This window comes from Talpa europaea (genome assembly GCF_964194135.1).
Source record: "Talpa europaea genome assembly, chromosome: 16".
NCBI lineage: Eukaryota > Metazoa > Chordata > Mammalia > Eulipotyphla > Talpidae > Talpa > Talpa europaea.
The window spans coordinates 46,904,346-46,922,306 of NC_140084.1; the positions used below are offsets into that span (position 1 = coordinate 46,904,346).

The 17,961-nt window shown below is 52.7% G+C and overlaps 1 protein-coding gene across 1 annotated transcript; it reads right to left on the reverse strand.

The window, feature by feature from the left end:
* Positions 1-1,518: 1,518 nt before the first annotated feature.
* Positions 1,519-17,715, reverse strand: HSD17B14 (hydroxysteroid 17-beta dehydrogenase 14; the record flags this gene model as incomplete). Its single annotated transcript, XM_084256977.1, has 9 exons — positions 1,519-1,845; positions 1,944-2,040; positions 2,167-2,234; positions 2,473-2,577; positions 14,335-14,426; positions 16,594-16,660; positions 16,922-17,004; positions 17,089-17,127; positions 17,634-17,715. The coding sequence occupies 9 exons, from the start codon at positions 17,713-17,715 to the stop codon at positions 1,672-1,674; spliced, it is 807 nt and encodes a 268-aa protein (XP_084113103.1). The 3' UTR covers positions 1,519-1,671.
* Positions 17,716-17,961: the final 246 nt, after the last annotated feature.

Here is a 17,961-nt window from a genome sequence, read left to right on the forward strand (position 1 = left end):
GTCTGTTCCAGACGCGCGGAGGCCGGCGCGTGCCTGCAGCGATGTTCAAAAATGCATTTTAATGTGTTCTGTTCCTGAGCAGGATAAACAGCCCGAAGGATGCGCAGAAGCAGAAAGCTCTGCCGACCTCCATCCTTGAGTGCAAAGGAAAAGCCACAGCAGACAGGTCAGTGGGTGAGTCTCTCATGCACACGAAAAGGGAAAGGATTTTGGCGAAAGGCCACTGATGGGGGCAGCAGGTAGGGATGACGGCGTGGCCTTTAAACCCTGTTTGGATCGTTTTCTCTTCCCAACGAGCACAGAGACGTGTATTCTTTGCAACTCATGTAAGAACGCACGCACGCAGGCACGGTTCTCTGGGCCTCCTTCTAGTCTCTTTCATCAGTGAAGACGCTGCAGTTTCACACCTTCCCCCCCAACTCGCCTATGAACCTCGAAGAACAACTGCTAGAGCAGGATCTTCCGATTACATCCTTTCGTGCATGTCTCCCCAACTTTAGGACCCCCGAAGGCTGCGTGCGCCAATGACAGCCCGCAGGACCCTCCGATCCCCAGCAATTAAAACCCCAGAGCTTCCCAGGTCTTGCTCCTCTGTCACTGTGGCTCCCAGACCTTCTGTGGCCAGATTTCCCCCATCTAGGTTACTGTCACACCCTTCTCTTCCTGCTGGATCCTCAAGGCCACTGTGCTTTGAGGGTAATTCTACCCAGGGACACTTTGCCCCAAATCCTGTCCCCCGGCCCGACCAGCCACAGTCCCAGGCAATCAAATTCCTCCCCCGCAGGGTGTCGCCCAGTCAGTCTGCCCTTCTTCCCAGTCCTCCCCCACCATCTAGCCTGGGGCTGTTAGGGTGTGGCACCCACAGACCCGCCCCCGCCCCGGCCAATCAGCTACTGCCGCACACCCCCCCGCGGCGGCCAATCCCCCGCAGCAGCGCTGCTCCACCCCCTCACCTGGAGGGGTTACCCGGGGCTGGACCCCCGCCCCACCTGGGAGGGAGCCAGGCGCCCCACTTCCCTGGCTAGCGAGTCTACTCTGCCAACCCGTTTCTTCTCCTCTCTCCCTAAGTCATCTCCTCCCGCAAACCCAGGCGTCCAGCCCCAGCCCCTCATCTCTCTGACCTAGGCGTCCCAGCCGCCAGCTGCTGCTTCCCTCAGGGTGTTTGGTGCCGGCCACATTCCTAATCGGCAGGCAGAGAGGGCCAAACTCCTTTCCCCTAAGGGCCAAGAATAAAAAGACGGCCCTTCTGCGGCTGCGCCTCCATTATTTCCTAATTAGCGCATAATTTACTCTCCCCTGCGGGCCTTTTAACTGGCTGGGCAAGGAGACGACCTGCTCTGCCGCTCCCCGGAGCCCCTGGCGACAGGTTCTGCCGGCTGCGGCCTCCGCGCAGAGCCCGCCGGGAGTTGTAGTTGCTCCGGCGGAGGCGACGCGAGGGGCTGGGCGGATGCGGTCCAGGAGCGGCAGGGGTTTCAGAGGGCAAAAAATAAAGGTGACGATGCCCTCCTTCTGGCTGCAAATTGCTTTTATGGATGCGTGCAGGGTGGTGTGGCACACGGGTGCGGAGGCTTGAGGACAGGAAGGAGGCGGGGGAAGGCTGCCCCTGAGAGGCAGATGGTAGAAGTTGGAATTTGGGAGGCTGAGTCGGAACCCAAGCGGAAACATGGGAAATCAGGAAGGGATCGTGGGCATCTCCACGGGGGTGCTCCCTTGGGCTTTACACCCATATCCCAGCTCCGCACCCCCAGTCACAAGCAGCTCAATCCCTGTGCAGAAATTGGCTTCCGAGGCCAGGAACACAGCGGCGGCCCCCACGTCAGCTGGCTGGCCCATGCGGCCCAGGGGCTGGGGAGAGGCAGAGGGCAAAAGGTCAGGGGGAGTCCCTGCCTGGCCACCATGCCCCAAGTCATCCCATACCATCTGGATCTGGACCCCAGCCCTACCTGGGCCAATGTGCCCTCTTGGACTGTGGCCATAGGGTTTGGTGTTAAGGCTGCCAGCTCCTCCCAGAGGGGGGTCCAGATGTTTCCTGGGGAGATACTGGGAGGAAAGAGAAAGAATCAGGGGCACACTCCCTGCCACCCCAGGGACACCCAAATAAACCCAAATTCTATCCTTCCCTTCACCTCCCTCCAGGAGGCACTGTGCCCACTTGGCGTCACTCACCAGTTGACGCGGACTCCATATTGACTCTCATCCAAGGCCAAGGCTTTGGTCATGGCGGTTACTGCCCCCTGCAGAAGATGTGGGCCAGGGAGAAAGTTCAGTCGAGGGAAGACAAGTCTCCTCCCTTCCTCTCCCCCAACCAGATGTGTCAAGCAGGGGCACAGCATGGGAAAGTCCTGCGTTCTGTTCAGGCTTCATTGGCAGGCACCTGGCAAGAACAACTTGGCACAGGTTGTTATGCCCAAGAGCTGAGATCCCAGGTAGGGAGTGAAAGCAGGGTAGGGGCAGGGACAGCAGCTGGCATACCTTGGTGGCCACATAGGGGACTGCCTGGGACTGGCCAATGGCCCCGACCAGACTGGAGATGTTGATGACATTGCCCCGGCTCTTCCGCAGGTGGGGGAGGGCAAGCTGGGGAGACAGGAAGCCCAACAAGCTGCCCTGGATGTCCCGTGACTGAGACAGTGACCACTGCCCCGGTATGCTCCCTGGCTGATCTCAGGGCCCTGAAGGGACAGCAGCCCGAGCTCCAGGATGTACCTGCTCTGGCTTGTCCAGGGTCTCTGGTTCTCAAGATTTAAGAGGTCTCTCCTTATCTGAAAGGGATTCCCTCCCTTCCCCTCATGCTTACTCTCCTCCCTTCTCCTACATGCCTCTCTTTCATCTCTCTCTGTACCTCTTTTTCTGGGTCTCTATCTCCCTCTCTCTGGGTCTTCATGTTACACAAACTCCTATCTGTATCAAGATAAGAAAACCTGGGGCCTCCCTGGTGGCGCAAAGGGTTAAACACCGCACTATGAAGCAATCCGCAGCCTATGCAGCACAAGTTCGATCCCCAGCCGGCCAGGGAGCTACCCACATGGTGCAGCAGACCTCTCCTATCTTGCCTGCTGCTCCCCTCAGCAGTGTGTTTCGTCAGTCTGCCTGTTCTGTTCCCCACTCTGTCTCTGGTGAATCCTCTCACCCTCCATCTCTGGCCTGTACCCCAGCTCTTGTATGCAAAATAAATAAATCTAAAAAAAAAAAAAAGGGCCTCCCCGGTGGCGCAGCGATTGAGCGCTGGGTTGCGAAGCTGCCCGCGGCCTCTGCGGCGCCGGTTCGATCCCCGGCTGCTCCCCGGCCACCGGAGGAGGGTCCCACATGGCGCGCAGACCTCTCCTGCCGCCCGCTGCTCCCCTCGGCAGTGTACTTCGGTCCTTCTGCCTGCTCTGCTCCCCGCCCTGACTCTGGTGAATTCTCTCACCCTCCCTTGCTTCTGACTGTACCCAGTGCTTGTATAAATAAATAAATCTTAAAAAAAAAATTATTAAAAAAAAAAAAAAAGAAAACCCAAGAAACCAAGACGTATTTTGCAAAAAAAAAAAATTAGAAGATTTTGTATTTCCATATTTTTCCCTGGGAAAACAGTTCCTCTGCGGTTTTTGTTTTTTTTTTTTTTTTTTTTTTTTTTTTTTTGTATAGAGGCATGCTTTATTTATTTGTTTGCTGGTCTGTTTGTTTGTTTTGTTTATACATGCACTGGGTACAGTCAGAAGCGCGGGAGGGTGAGAGAATTCACCAGAGCCAGAGCAGGGAGCAGAGCAGGCAGAAGGACCGAAGTACACTGCTGAGGGGAGCAGCGGGCGGCAGGAGAGGTCTGCGCGCCATGTGGGATCCTCCTCCGGTGGCCGGGGAGCAGCCGGGGATCGAACCGGCGCCGCAGAGGCCGCGGGTAGCTTCGCAACCCAGCGCTCAACCGCTGCGCCACCGGGGAGGCCCAGTTCCTCTGCGTTTTAGGGAAATCTCTACAGTCAGAATGTGTCGTGGGAGACTTTCATGAAATGTACCCCATATTTCTAGCAATTTCTCCCCTTCAACTTCCCAGCTGTCTGGAGGTCCCTAAACTAATTCCTTCTCCCTCTCACCCCTCTCTCAACTTCCTCCCTCTGTTCTTTAACAACATGTGATTTCAAATAAACTCAAATTCTTTCCTTCCCTTCACTGGTCTTGCTGGCCTTGGGCAACTGAGCTGACCAGGAAAAGCCTGTTCCTGCAACTAGAGATTAATGAGCACAAGCCAGCTCCCCCATGGGGTTCTGAGAGTTGAAATCTAAATGAGCCCCCTGTCTGGTTTTCCCCACCAGATTTCTTTCTCCAACCCCTCAAAAACAGCCTCCACCCTATTCTCAGAGTTGCATCTTTAACCACAATCTGCAGGCCAACCTCAGGGCCTTTGCACTAGCTGTCCCCTCTGCCTGGGATGCTTTTCCTGAGACTTACTCCTAGGGTGATCATCCATCCAAACTTGCCCAAGAGTGAAGGGTTTCTGAGGAACCTGGAAGGGTCAGTGCCAACCTGGGAAGGTGCTGAGGAAATCTACTCCCTCTACAGTGTCCAGCCCTTTTCACAGCTCTGCCATGAGACCCTTCTACGCAGCCAACTTCAAGCAGCCACCTCAATCCCCCTGGGCCCTCCTCTGTTGCCTGATTTTTTCTGCAGTGGCACCACCCCTGATACCGGAATTGTCAGGCCTAGTCTCTCAGCCAGGAACAGATCCCAGGCTGCAGGGCAGCACTGAGCCCCGGCCACTAGACCCCCACGGGTTGGTGTCTCACGAAGCCGCAGCAGGGACTTCGCAGACGCTCAGGCAAGCAAGCGAGAAGAGGCAGGTCAGGTTTGTTTAGAAGAAAAAGTTTATTGAGGAGGAAAAGAGCAGAAATAAAGTGGGACTCCCAGGCCAGGGAACCAGGCCTGGGAGGGGCAAGGAAGCCAAAGTGGAGTCGTGTCTTAGGGAATATAGACCTTTTTTTCCCTCATTATTTTAAAGCTTCCCCAGTCTCTCTGTGATTGGTTAGTTCTCGGCTGTCTCACTTAATTTGCTGCTGAGTGGGGATCTTCACATTCCTTATCTAACAGCTTTCTCTTTCCCCATTTGTTGCATGTTTAAATTTATGGCCCAGTCCTCTGGATGGGCATCCCTGCATTGAAGTTAAACAGCTGCCCTTCTAATGTGACCATAAATTAAACCACTCTCCATTTCTCCAATCTCCGCCTCCCTTTACCACCTGAAGGAAACCAGGACTAGCATTAACAGTATTAATATTATTCGTGGTCCTGGGGTGTTTGTTTTCCTAATGGAATTGGTTATATTTCTTTGGTTGTCCTTATCTCTGAAGCCTCCCTAAATTCTTCAGAGGTCCCCTCCTGCACTGTCCCTAAAACTGCCTAATAACCCTAGCTTGCCCTGTCTCACCCCCATCTGACAAGCCACCTTTATATTACCTACTTGCTCCTTTAACCTCTCTCTCTCTCACCAGAATGCAGAAATCCACAAGGGATGGTTGGGATTTCTCTTTTCTTTCACCCCCCAATACTAAGATGTCTTGACCCACAGTAGCAGCTCAGAAAATCTCTCGAATAAATGAATGAATTTACAGAGAAGCATCGACTGGCCTGGGCCTGTCCTCAGCTCTTTACACAGATAAGTTCATTTAGTCCTTCCTACAACCCTAAAAGGAGATCTAGTCAGAACCCTCTCTTGCAGGGGAGGACACTGAGGTGAGGGAGGGTCACGTGACTCCGGACAGAGTCCCAATGTTTGTGTGGTCAGGCAGTCTGAGATCAAAACCCATAGCCAAATATGAATTTAGGACTAATATAATTTAAGCGTGAGTGATGTGAGTCTTTGTGTGTAGGGGAAACCCTAATCGCCCAGCCTCTTCCAGGAAACCCCACCCCCATTTCACCCTTTCCTCTGCCCTCACTTAATCCGACAATCTAAAACCCTCCCTCCTGCAGCCCCAGGGCTCACCCAGCCCCCACCTTGGCCCTACCCCTGCTGATTTCTCTCCTTAATCCTATCACTCCCTCCCCACCCCCACACTTTAATCGCCAGGTCCTGGAGGGCTGAGACCTAGTCCATTCACCACTCTGGGCACGCAGCTGGCACTCAATAAATATTTGTCCCACACTCCCTCCCGGTGGCCCTTCACAACCCGCTCCCCTCTCCTGCATTCCTTGGCGAGAGTCCTCCCCAGCATCCCCCAAGGTCACCTAGCACCTCCTGTGTACTGGCACCAGAGGGCTCCAATTGGCCTGCACCTCCCTCCCTCCTCCAGACACCCGATCTGGAGCCTGGCTCTCCGCAGCCTCACTCTGACCTGACCCAGTTCCCCCTAAACACTGGGGTTCCTGGGTTTGCCTCTCACTCACTGATCTCTGCTGAGGGACTTCCCACTTTGCTGTCTTCCTGGAGCTCCTGACCTGACACCTCTGGCATCTGTTTGTCTTAGAGCAAAACTCACCCCATTGTCTTCCCCCTAAAACCTGGCCCACTGGCACCGAGATCCTCAGGCCCTTCAAGCTGGTGGTCTCTAGAGACTCCATCTCCTTCAGTTCTTCATGGCCCAGCCCCAAGGCCTGGTCACTGGGCCTTCTGAGGACCTCTGGAATCTAAACGAGTCTCTCCACTTCACTCATGTGTTCAACAAACATTAACTGAGCACCTACTATGTGCCAGGCATTGTGGCAGATGCTTGGGAAGCTGCAGTAAACAGGACAGACTTCAGCCCACATGTAGCCCATATTCTACAGGAGAGGCAGCCATACGGACTAGCGTGTTGGGTGAGGCTGGCACAGCCCGCCAGACACGGAGGGGACAGGAATGCTGGGCTGGGCACAGATTCAAGCAGGGTGTCAGGGAAGGTGGCAGCTGAGCATTTGAAGACCAGATGGGAACTTACTTATGGGGATGTTTTGGAGAAATGTGGTGTCAGGCCAGAGAGAAGAAATGCAAAGGCCCTGAGTCAGGACCATGTCTGTGTCTGTCTGGTGGAAACGGGCTGGGTAGGGGGTTGACTACCATGATGGAAAGTGAGGTCCAACCTCCCTGGTGGGGCAGGGGTTAAGTCACAGCACTGTCAAGGTACCACCAGCCCCCAAGGCCTGAGTTTGATCCCTGGCCAGGGAAGCTGACCACATGGCACAGCAGACCTCTCCTGTCTCCCGCTGCTCCCCTCAGCAGTGGATTTCAGAGGATCCACCTGATCTGCTCCCCACTCTGTCTCTGGTGAATCCTCTCATCCCCCACACCTTTGGCCTGTACTCTAGTTCTTGTATGCATAAATAAAATAAATCTTTAAAAAAAAAAGTGAGGTTCAAGAAGGTGACAGGGGATAGATAAAGGGAAGGCCTGGAGGCTACCTCTTTCCTGGCACAGAGGCACTGTCTCCTAGTACTGGTCTTCCTGCGCCACACTGCCCTCTGCTTTGCTCCTCAGACAATGGCCCAGATGATCTGTTAGCATTAATGGAACCACCTCACTTCCTTGCTCAAATACCTCCCTGGCTCTTAGTGCTCTTGAGATAAACACCAGATGCCCCAGCATCACACCAAGGTCCCACGTGATCTGCACCCCACTCCTTCCTGCACTAACCCCTCTTCTCACTCCACAGAGCCCCCATTAGTACCAAGCTGGAGTGACCCCCCCACCCCGTCCTCCCCTAGTTAATCCTGCTTTCATCCTGTTGTCCAGAAATCCTCCCTTGACACCAAGAACGAGCCAGTCTCCCTCTCACACATTCTTCCAGAAGCAAACCATGTCTTTAGCACAAAACATTCACCCATAAAATTCTGTTTATTTAGTGGCACCTGGCAGCCCCACAACCATAAACCCCACAAGGGCAAAGACCGCGTTGCCCGGCACTACAGTGCTAGCTGATAAATAAGTAAATGAAGGAATGGATCAGTCTCTAAGGCCAGCCCAGCCCTGAGAGTCCACAACCGACACCCCTGTGCCCAGACACCTCCTGGGTATCCCTCCTACCCACAAGATTTCATTCAGCTAACTATATCAACAGGTCCCTGATCCCTCTGCTGTTTTCTCTGGCCCAGGGAATCACAAACTTTGGGTCCTGTCAGAATCTACCAGGAGGTCAAAGACCCAGAAATCTTAACTGGGGAAGTCTGGGATGGAGCCCCAGGATTAACATTTAAAGATTTCCAAGAGATTTGGGGAGTGCTGGTGATAATAATGGAGATGAAAGTCATGATGGTCTTGGCAGTGATGATGGTGGTGGTGGTGGTGGTGGTGATAACGATGAGGTAATGGTCATAAAGGAGATAATGATGGTGATGCAGATTATGAAGGTAACAGTGACGAAAGCAAGGATGACGTGAGTGGTGATGATGGTGATGAAGATGAAATTAGTGATGTTGATGGTGATAATGGAGAAGAGAAGGATGATGGTGAAAATGCCAACTTACTCATGCTGACACATTTCTTTGCAATAGTCGCTGTTTTAGGTGCTGGCAGAGAGGGATGAACAGTCAAAGTCTTTGTGCTCTAGAAAATCAAATGCAATGGTTGAGCCCTGTGTGGAGGCTGATGTGAAGACATTTGGGAACAAATGGGTGAATTTAAATAGGCCTTGGATAGTAATGGTATTAAGAAATGACTGTTGGGCCTCCCAGGTGGCGCAGCGGTTGAGCGCTGGGTTGCGAAGCTGCCCGCAGCTGCGGCGCCGGTTCGATCCCCGGCTGCTCCCCGGCCACCAGAGGAGGGTCCCACATGGCGCGCAGACCTCTCCTGCCGCCCGCTGCTCCCCTCAGCAGTGTACTTCGGTCCTTCTGCCTGCTCTGCTCCCCGCTCTGGCTCTGGTGAATTCTCTCACCCTCCCGCGCTTCTGACTGTACCCAGTGCATGTAAAAACAAACAAAGAAACAAATAAACTAAATAAGTAAAAAACATGCCTCTATTAAAAAAAAAAAAAAAAGAAATGACTGTTACTGGGCTTCCCTGGTGGTGCAAGGGGTTAAGTACAGCTCTATGGAGCTGTCCGAAGCCTCTGCAGCATGAGTTCGATCCCCAGCCGGCCAAGGAGCTACCCACATGGCGCAGCAGACCTCTCCTGTCTCCCCGCTGCTCCCCTCAGCAGTGTGTTTCGTCAGTCTGCCTGTTCTGTTCCCCACTCTGTCTCTGGTGAATCTTCTCACCCACCCCGTACCTCTGGCCTCTACCCCAGTTTTTGTATGTGTAAATAAATAAAAATTAATCTTTAAAAACTTTTTTAAAAGAAAATACTGTTATTTTATTAGGCAATCTAGTGACAGGTTATGTTAAAAAGTCTTAATTTTCAGGATATGCTTATGATAGCATTTGGAAATGAACTGTCATTTATTTCTCATAATAAAGTTATATATTTCATAATAAACTGGCAGTGTGGGCACACACACGTGTGTAGCTGCATCACAGCAAAATGTGGATGATTCATATGAGTAATTGTTAAATACATATGCAGGAGATACGGGCGTTTACACTAATCTTTTGTTGTTTAATGTAAAATTCCATTTATTTTTGTTTTCATTTTTTTAAAGATTTATTTATTTATGCATATGTATAGGCCAGAGGTGTGGGGATGAGAGGACTCACCAGAGACAGAGTGGGAAGCACAACAGGTGGGTCTACTGAAACACACTACTGAGGGGAGCAGCGAGGAGACAGGAGAGGTCTGCCGCACCATGTGGGTAGCTCCCTGGCCAGGGAACGAACTCATGCTGCAGAGGCTGCTGATTGCTTCATAGAGCTGAGATTTAACCCCTGCACTACCAGGGAGGCCCTAAAATTCCATTTATTTTTAAATTAAAACAATGTTTGGCTCTCCCTCGCCTCTCTGGTGGGGGATAGCTGTGACCCGTGTTTCTCGCTGACTCTCAGAATCCCCCACAGGGTCATCCCCATTACCTGACTGGGAACCTGCTCGTGACCTTCATCAGCTGCCTCACATGCTGGGAACTACTACTCACCACCCAGGGCCTGCGTGATAGGATCACCCCACACACAGCCTGCCCTGCAGTTTTCAGGTACACTCTGCTTCTGGGGGGGGGGCTGGGCAAACCCAGGCGTGGCCGTGGTTCTGTGCTCGTGGTAAGAATTTGAATGATCAGAATGAGAAGGTAAGGAAATAGCTAAAAGCATGGGATCATCTCACTGCACTTGTCTAAGAGAACGTTCTTGCTTGTAGTACTGGTGGGCAAATGGACTTCCTGCCCACAAGTTACTCTCAAAGAGAGAAGTAGGAAAATAAAGAACATGTGGAAAAATATTAACAATGGAGAGTCTGAAAGTTCAGGAGTAGGCAGTACTGTTCTGATAAGATTTTGCGCATCTTAAATTATGCCAAAATAAAAATAAACCCTCCATCCCAGCACTAGTACTTATGTCCTACCTGACAAAGTTATCGTGATGAGGTGACTGGGTGGGAGGTGGTAGAGACAACAGACAGAACAGGTTTAACAGGATGTGCACCACTGCTGGGATGGAGCTTTGCTCATTGTGGTTTCTGCCCCTGGACCTTTGCACACTCTTTTCTTGGTGTGAGAAACACACTGCACCTATTCTCCACATCCTTCTCACCCACTCAGGGTTCAAGTCAGTCATCACTTTCTCCCCCCTACTTTCGCCTGGTTCCATATGCCCAGCATGTATCTCAAGAAATCTCAAAATTGAGTGATTGGCCACAGGAAACAGAATAGAGCCAGGTTTAATGATTGACAGTAATAACTAATAATAATAACACCCAGGGGCCATCCTGGTGGTGCAGGTGGTTGAGCACAGCGCTGTGAAGCTGCCCGCAGCCTCTGCAGCGCAAGTTCAATCCTGGCTGGCTGGGGGTGGATACCCACATGGTGTGGCAGACCTCCCCTGTCTCGCCCACTGCTCCCCTCAGCAGTGTATTCCGTCCTTCTGCCTGTTCTGTTCCCCACTCTGTCTCTGGTGACTCCTCTCACCCCCTCACCTCTGGCCTGTACCCTGGTTCTTGCATGAATAAAAATAAATCTTTAAAAAATAAGTAACACCCAGCAGAGGGTAAACTCTGTGCCAAGCATGTTCTAAGGGTATTTCATCTTATTCAATCCTCACAACAACCCTGTGAGTTAGGTACCATCATTAATCCCATTTTTTTTAATATTCATTCATTTATGCATACAAGAGCTGGGGTACAGGCCAGAGGTTCAGGAGGTGAGAGGATTCACCAGAGACAGAGCGGGGAGCAGAACAGGCAGACTGACTGAAATACACTGCTGAAGGAAGCAGCAGGTCAAGACAGGAGAGGTCTGCTGAGCCATGTGGGTCACCTCCCTGACCGGGGATTGAACTCGTGCTGCAGTGGCTGCAGATAGCTCCATAGTGCTGTTTCTTAACCCCCTGTGCCACCAGGGAGGCCCCCATTAATCCCATTTCACAGATAAGAAAACCAAGGTGCAGAGATGTAGTAACTTTGGCCCGTGTTGCCGGTAAAAGGTGTTGGGCAGGAGGGCCCTGACTCGAGACTCTACTCCCACATGAGGCTTCTGGGTCAGTCCCTCACAGGTAACAGCATCCAGTCCAGTGGCCCAATAAGGAAAGATGGGGGCTGGGGTACACTGGAGAGTTGCATTTGGACACTGTTGCTCTGCCCCATGGGGCCCATTTGCCAACTTTTTAGGAGCAAACAGAAATCTGGGTGTTTATGAGAAATCTCTCTATATTGTGACAACTAATGGGGGGGGCGGGGAGGGGAGATCTCACACACAGACTCACAATCCCCAGCCCTACACCGCTGTGGTGTAGGTGTGTCTTATCACAGGCAGCTGTTGGGTCAGTCTTAGAAAGTCAAGAGGCCAGTGACTACCTGACTGCCTGGGGACATTTCATCTAGATCTCAGGAGGAACTTCAAGACAGCACCTGACTTTCCACTACATTAGGGTGACCCAGCGCCATCCCTAGACCTGCGCTTTCTCCCCATGGCGCAGGCTCAGGCGGCTGAGCTCCAAACCACCTGTGGGTCCTGGCTCAGAACCATGAATGCCAGTACCCGCTCGCCAGCCCCATGGGGACATCTTCCAGGAGCTTCCTCTCACCGTGCAGGACCACTGCCCCCACCCCGATTTCTGGAGGTAGGCATGGGGGAAAAGAACCCCAAACTCCCAATCTTTGCTTTCTCAAGTTGGCACCCCCACTTGGTCTATAAGGAAACCCTGGCAATTCTGCCTTCAAATTGCATCCAGAGCGGGTCCGCAAAACCCACAAAAACATGGCCGGATCCCCAAGGGAACCCCCTCCCTGCCCTCACCCCCTCCCTGCCCTCACCCCCTCTCTGCCCTCACCCCCTCTCTGCCCTCAGCCCTCGCCCCTCCCCGCAGCCTGTTCCCCACGCTGCCGCTAGAGGGCGCCGTAACCCCGCTCCGGCTGCACAAGCGCCTCTGCTCAGAATTCTAGGCCGCTTGGTCTTCCAGTGTCACATCAGAAACCTGTCCCCAGTTCCCAGGGCCCCGCGCGACCCACGCTCCTTTGCCCTTTTTCTGCCCTCCCTCCCTCTCTCCCTCCCTCTCTAACTCACCCCCTCTCTCTGCTTCCATCACCTGCCCTCCTCACTGTGCCTCCACCACTCCAAACAGTCTCACCCGAGGCCCTTTGCACGGCCCTTTGTGCCCGACCACAGTTGTCCAGAAACCTCCGTAGGGCTTGTCTCAAATGTCACCTCCTAGAGAAGGTTTCGGACCCTCCTCTAAGAGAACCCACAGTTACACTTAAACACACACGCATCCATATACATATATATTTATATATTGCGATATATATATATATATGGAGAAGATCGTGCTGACTTATTTATAAGTGGACTATGATGTCTGGGATTTGCTTTAAAATACTCCAGAAAAAAAAAAGGAAATCAAAAAGTAAGGGCTCTAGAGTGACAAAATATTGATCATTATTGGCTGGGTGATGCCCACATGAGGTTCCTAGGGGACACTGTTTTCGCATAGGCTTAATAAAAAGTTAATGTGGGGCCTCCCTGGTGGCGCAAGAGGTTACGATGCAACCTGTGAAGCTATTCCCAGCCTCTGCAGCACGAGTTCGATCCCCCGGCCAGGGAGCTACCCACATGGTGCAGCAGATCTCTCCTGACTCGCCTGCTGCTCCCCTCAGCAGTGTAGTGCTCCCCTCAGGTCTGCCTGTTCTGTTCCCCACTCTGTCTCTGGTGAATCCTCTCACCCTCCCACCTCTGGCCTGTACCCCAGTTCTTATATGCATAAATAAATACATTTTAATAAGTTAATATGCCTTAATGAAAAAAGTTACAAAGCAGCATTTACACTCACCCTTCACTCTTCATCCCCTTACTGTCCCTCACTTTTTTGCATGGCATGGATCGCCCCCCAATGTTATATTCTATATTCCTATTTTTTCCGTCTGTCTCCCCCACACATATTGTCAGTTCCCCCACATCAAGGATGTCTTTTGGGTCCCTGCTGTATCCTGGGGCTTAGCCAATTGCTGGTGCTAAATAAATAGCTAAATATATAACTAAGGAAAAATGTTAAAAAGAAAAGAAAAAGAAATCAAAAATAATTTTTAAAAAAAGAAAGAAAAAGCATTCAATGAATGACTACAAAAGTGCACCATTGAGAATAAACCAGTCGCTTCCGCAGGGAATGAACACATACGTGCAGGGGCCACCTAGTGTGCATGGTCTGGAAAGTCCTCTCCGAGGAGGTGACATTTGAACTGAGCAGCTCATTTGGAGGGAGTCATGGGAGGTTCAAAGGAAGGGAATACAGGGGCAGAATCTGCCAGGCAAAGGCCCAGAGGTGGGAACCATCCCTCTGACAACCCCCCACCCCACCCCCAAGTCATGAATTCTCCATGTTCCAGTGCTTGGCGGAAGGGCCTAAAGATGTCTGATCCTGGTTAGGGCTAAATCAGGAGAGGGGTCACCGCATACCCCTCAGACCCCTGCTCAGATTCACCAAGTCTTGGCTGTGAGCTCTGTGGTGCTGGTCACTACAAGGGTCCCCCTGGGACCTCCTGCTCTGAGACCTCCTTGAGGGACAAGGAAATCGCTCTTTGATCCTAATAGCTATTCACCGGATGGCAAAGCTGGCACTCCTGTAACTAACCCCCTCTCAACACCTCCCCCTTGTTCGTAACACCCCCCCACCCCCACCACACCACTTTGGAAGCTTCTAGAAGTAGGGCCTGAGCTATGGAGCCACACTGGTAGCTTGGACCAGATGGAAGGACTTGCATGTTTTTCTTTTCTACAAAGACTGAGTCCTTTGAGAACCAGATCAGATCATAGCAAAAGACATTGTGTTGTCAGACAAAAAAAATCTCGTTGGGAGGCCACCTGGGGCCCAGACCTCACCTTGGTCAAGGTGTATGTCCCCAGCAGGTTCAGCTCCAACAGCTGCCGGAAGTCATGGGCGGAGGTCTCCTCGGGCCTCTGGGGTGGGGGGTCTGGGGATGGGGGTGGGAGACAGAGAGGAAAGAGTGAGGAATGAGGTGGATGGGAGAACAGGGTGTCCACGAGGAGGGTGGCAGACAAGGGGATCAGGGACCCTGCAAAGGAAGGGAGGTTGCACAGCCCTCCCGGGTTCCAATCTCAGCTCTGCCACTTGATGACTATGTGGCCTTGGGCAAGTCACCTTCCCTCTCTGTGCCTCCGTTTCCTCATCTGTAGGTTGAAGATAACACTTTGTTCTTACTTTCAGACATTTCATGTCAATATTTACACCTGACACTTGGTGCCAGAATGGGTTTGTTAAATAAATAGAAGGGGGCCTCCCTGGTGGTGCAAGGGGTTAAGACGCAACCTATGAAACTATCTGCAGCCGCTGCAGCATGAGTTCAATTCCTAGTCAGGGAGCTACCCACATGGCTCAGCAGACCTCTCCTGTCTTGCCCTGCTGCTTCCTTCAGCAGTGTATTTCAGTCAGTCTGCCTGTTCTGCTCCCCACTCTGTCTCTGGTGAATCCTCTCACCCCCCACACCTCTTGCCTGTACCCCAGTTCTTGAATGCATAAATAAATAAATAAATAAATAGAAGGAATAGGGGGGATGGAGTGCTGAAGAGTAGCAGGACAGAAAAACCAACATTCAGAAGGAACTGGAAAGATCTAAGAGTAAGAAAAACAGGAAAAGATAGAAGTGAAAAGAAATCCCTGACAGCTCCAGGGGGCTTGGGAAACAAGTGAATGCAAGCACACAGATGGGAAAGACGATGCTGGGCGGAAAATTGAGAAAATATTGAATTATTGCTCCCCAGAACCCCTAGCCTTGCTCCCTCCAGGGTCCACGCAACGTCTTCTGCACATCCTCAGCTTGATTTGTCTTCATTGCTTGTATCACCCCTGGACATGCCGGTATGAATAGTCTACTCTCATTATTCAGAGGTTTCAAACCCAGATGACCTTGGAGGGGGGGGTCCCGACCTCTGGGCATCTCTGAGAGCTGGGACAAGAGAACACAGTGGCGCCGGTTCCACCTCAGCTGGGGACGGCTGCTAATTTGGCCCCTTGGCCACGCCTGCAGTCCCAGGAAAGTGCCGTCCAATGAGGAGCCCGGGGATAAGAAGAATTGGCTTAATCTGCTTCTTGTCTGGTTGCTTGTTCTAGAATGTGAACCTCGTGTTTCATCTCTTTTGTACACTGCTAAATCCCCAGCCCCCAGGGCAGCATGGTGCGCCATGAATATCTGTGAAGGAACAAAGACCACAGAAAGGATAAACTGGTACCCACTATCTCTTTTAATCTTTTTTTTTTAAGATTTATTTATTTATGCATACAAGAACTGGGGTGTGGGCCAGAGATGCGGAGAGGTAAGAGGATTCACCAGAGACAGAGTGGGGAGCAGAACAGGCAGATCTAATGAAACACACTGCTGAGGGGAGCAGCAGGGAGACAGGAGAGGTCTGATGCACCATGTGGGTAGCTCCCTGGGCCGTCTGGGATCAATCTCATGCTGCAGTGGCTGCCAATAACTTCATAGTACTGAGACTTAACCCCCTGCACCACCAGGGAGGCCCATCTCCTTAAATCTTTATAATATAAAGAGAAGCTACAGCCCAAAGAGGGTGAGTCACATGCTCGAGGTTGCCAGTCAACAAGGGAGGCCTCTGTCCACCACTTGCTGTGTGATCCATCCAATCAGTTCACCTCTCTGAGCCTCAGTTTACCAACAAGAGGCAGGCTGATGAAAGACAGTCATCACACTGATGGCAACTTCTCTTCCAAGCTACCACACCAAATCCTTTCGCCTACCTGCCGTCAGGACAGCTCATAGTCATGGGCCAAGAGAGTGGACATCGGTGAACTGTGGCTTCCAGGCAGAAGCTGTGGTGGGGGCTGACATAGTAACGAGGCTGAGCAGTTGACTTTATTCACCATTGGGGATGGTCAACCCCTTTTAGAAATGTGGAAACTGAGGCATGAAGAAGTAACAACTTGCAGCAGGAGTGGAACAGGATTTAAGGCGAGGTCTGGAAGACTCCATGGCTTTACAGTCCCACCCAAGTGGACAGAGAGGGGGTGGGGGCGTCAGGGACACAGAAAGAGGAAACTGAGTCATAGGCAGATGGGATGGGAAGCCAGGAGAAGGGAGAATGGCCCTCAGGCCTGAGACTCACGGTAGCCGGCGTTGTTGACCACGCAATCCAGGCGACCAAAGCGGCGGACAGTCTCAGAAAGGAGGGTCTGGGGAAAGAAATGTCTTTCAGTGAGTGAAGTTGGGGTGCCAACCTTTTTTCCTGGGAGACATAGGACCAGTCGGTAGAATCAGGCAAAGCTTTAAAACAACACTGGGGTGAATCCTTTGGGGCAGGGACAATTTACCCAGGAGGTCATGGAAAAGTAGGGGGAACAGCATGTGCAAAAGGCTGGAAGAGAACAATTATTAGAAGAGAGACGCGATCAGAGGTGGGGGTGGAGGTGGGTAGGGGCAGCAGATCCACTCACCCTCACATCCTCCTCCTGGGTTATGTCACAGCGGAGAAAGACCGTTCCAGGAAGCTCCTGCTCCAGGGCCTGGCCCCCCAGCACTGTAGGGAGAGAAAGACTGGGGCCTGGACCCTGGGTCTGAGAGAGGAGGGGCTGGGGTTGAGGACTGAGGGACCTTCACTCACCGTTTTTGTCACAGATAACCACTTGGGCGCCGCTTTCCACTACCGATAGGAGAGACACGTTAGCCCTGCAGTCCTCAGAGCAGGACTCTGCTGCCCTCTTGCGGGTCCTCTCTCCCCTCTTGCTCCCCTGCTGACCCCGAAGTCTTGTGATGATCCCCAGTACAAAGAGCAGGGGCCTTGACACCTGTTCTGGTTGCTTACTTCAGGTGCCTTTGGGGGTTCTGTGGGGGCCCATCCTTGGGTTCTAGTAAACCCTATACCAGGAAGTGACATTCCCCCAAAGCACCCATTTATTAGTAACAAACAGGAACCCAGAAAAAGGGAATAACAGCCTTAAGAGACTGTGGAGGCCCAGGCCAGGGCTTCCTCTGCCCGGGCTTTCCTTAGCATTGCCGGTGGGACTGCGGAGAGGGGGTGGACAGACAGCGGGTGGGCCAGGGCCCACCGAGACGCCAGGACCGAGGACTCTTGTCCCCCACTCCTCTTTGCCCCCGCGGCCCCTCCTCTTCCAGATTCCAGTGTCCCGGGCGCCAGAGCCCTCTCACCAAAGGCTCTCACGATGCCGGCGCCGATGCCGCGCCCGCCCCCTGTCACCACGACCACCTTCCCGGCGTAGCGCGCCGCCATCGCCCTGCCGCGGGAGCCGGCGCCTCCTCTCGGCCCCCAGCGCCGGCCTCCTCCACCTCAAAGTCCGGGAGGCCGTGGGGTCGAGCCATAAATAGGGGCTGGACCCTGGAAAGCCCGGCCCTGGGGGGCGTTGCCAGGCGAGCCCAGAGACCAGCGGCCCCCAGTGCCTCCTCCCTCCGACCGGGGCGTCCGGATCCCCAGCCCCTCCTTCCTCCAACCTCCCCCCGCACCCCGCAGTCCAGCCCC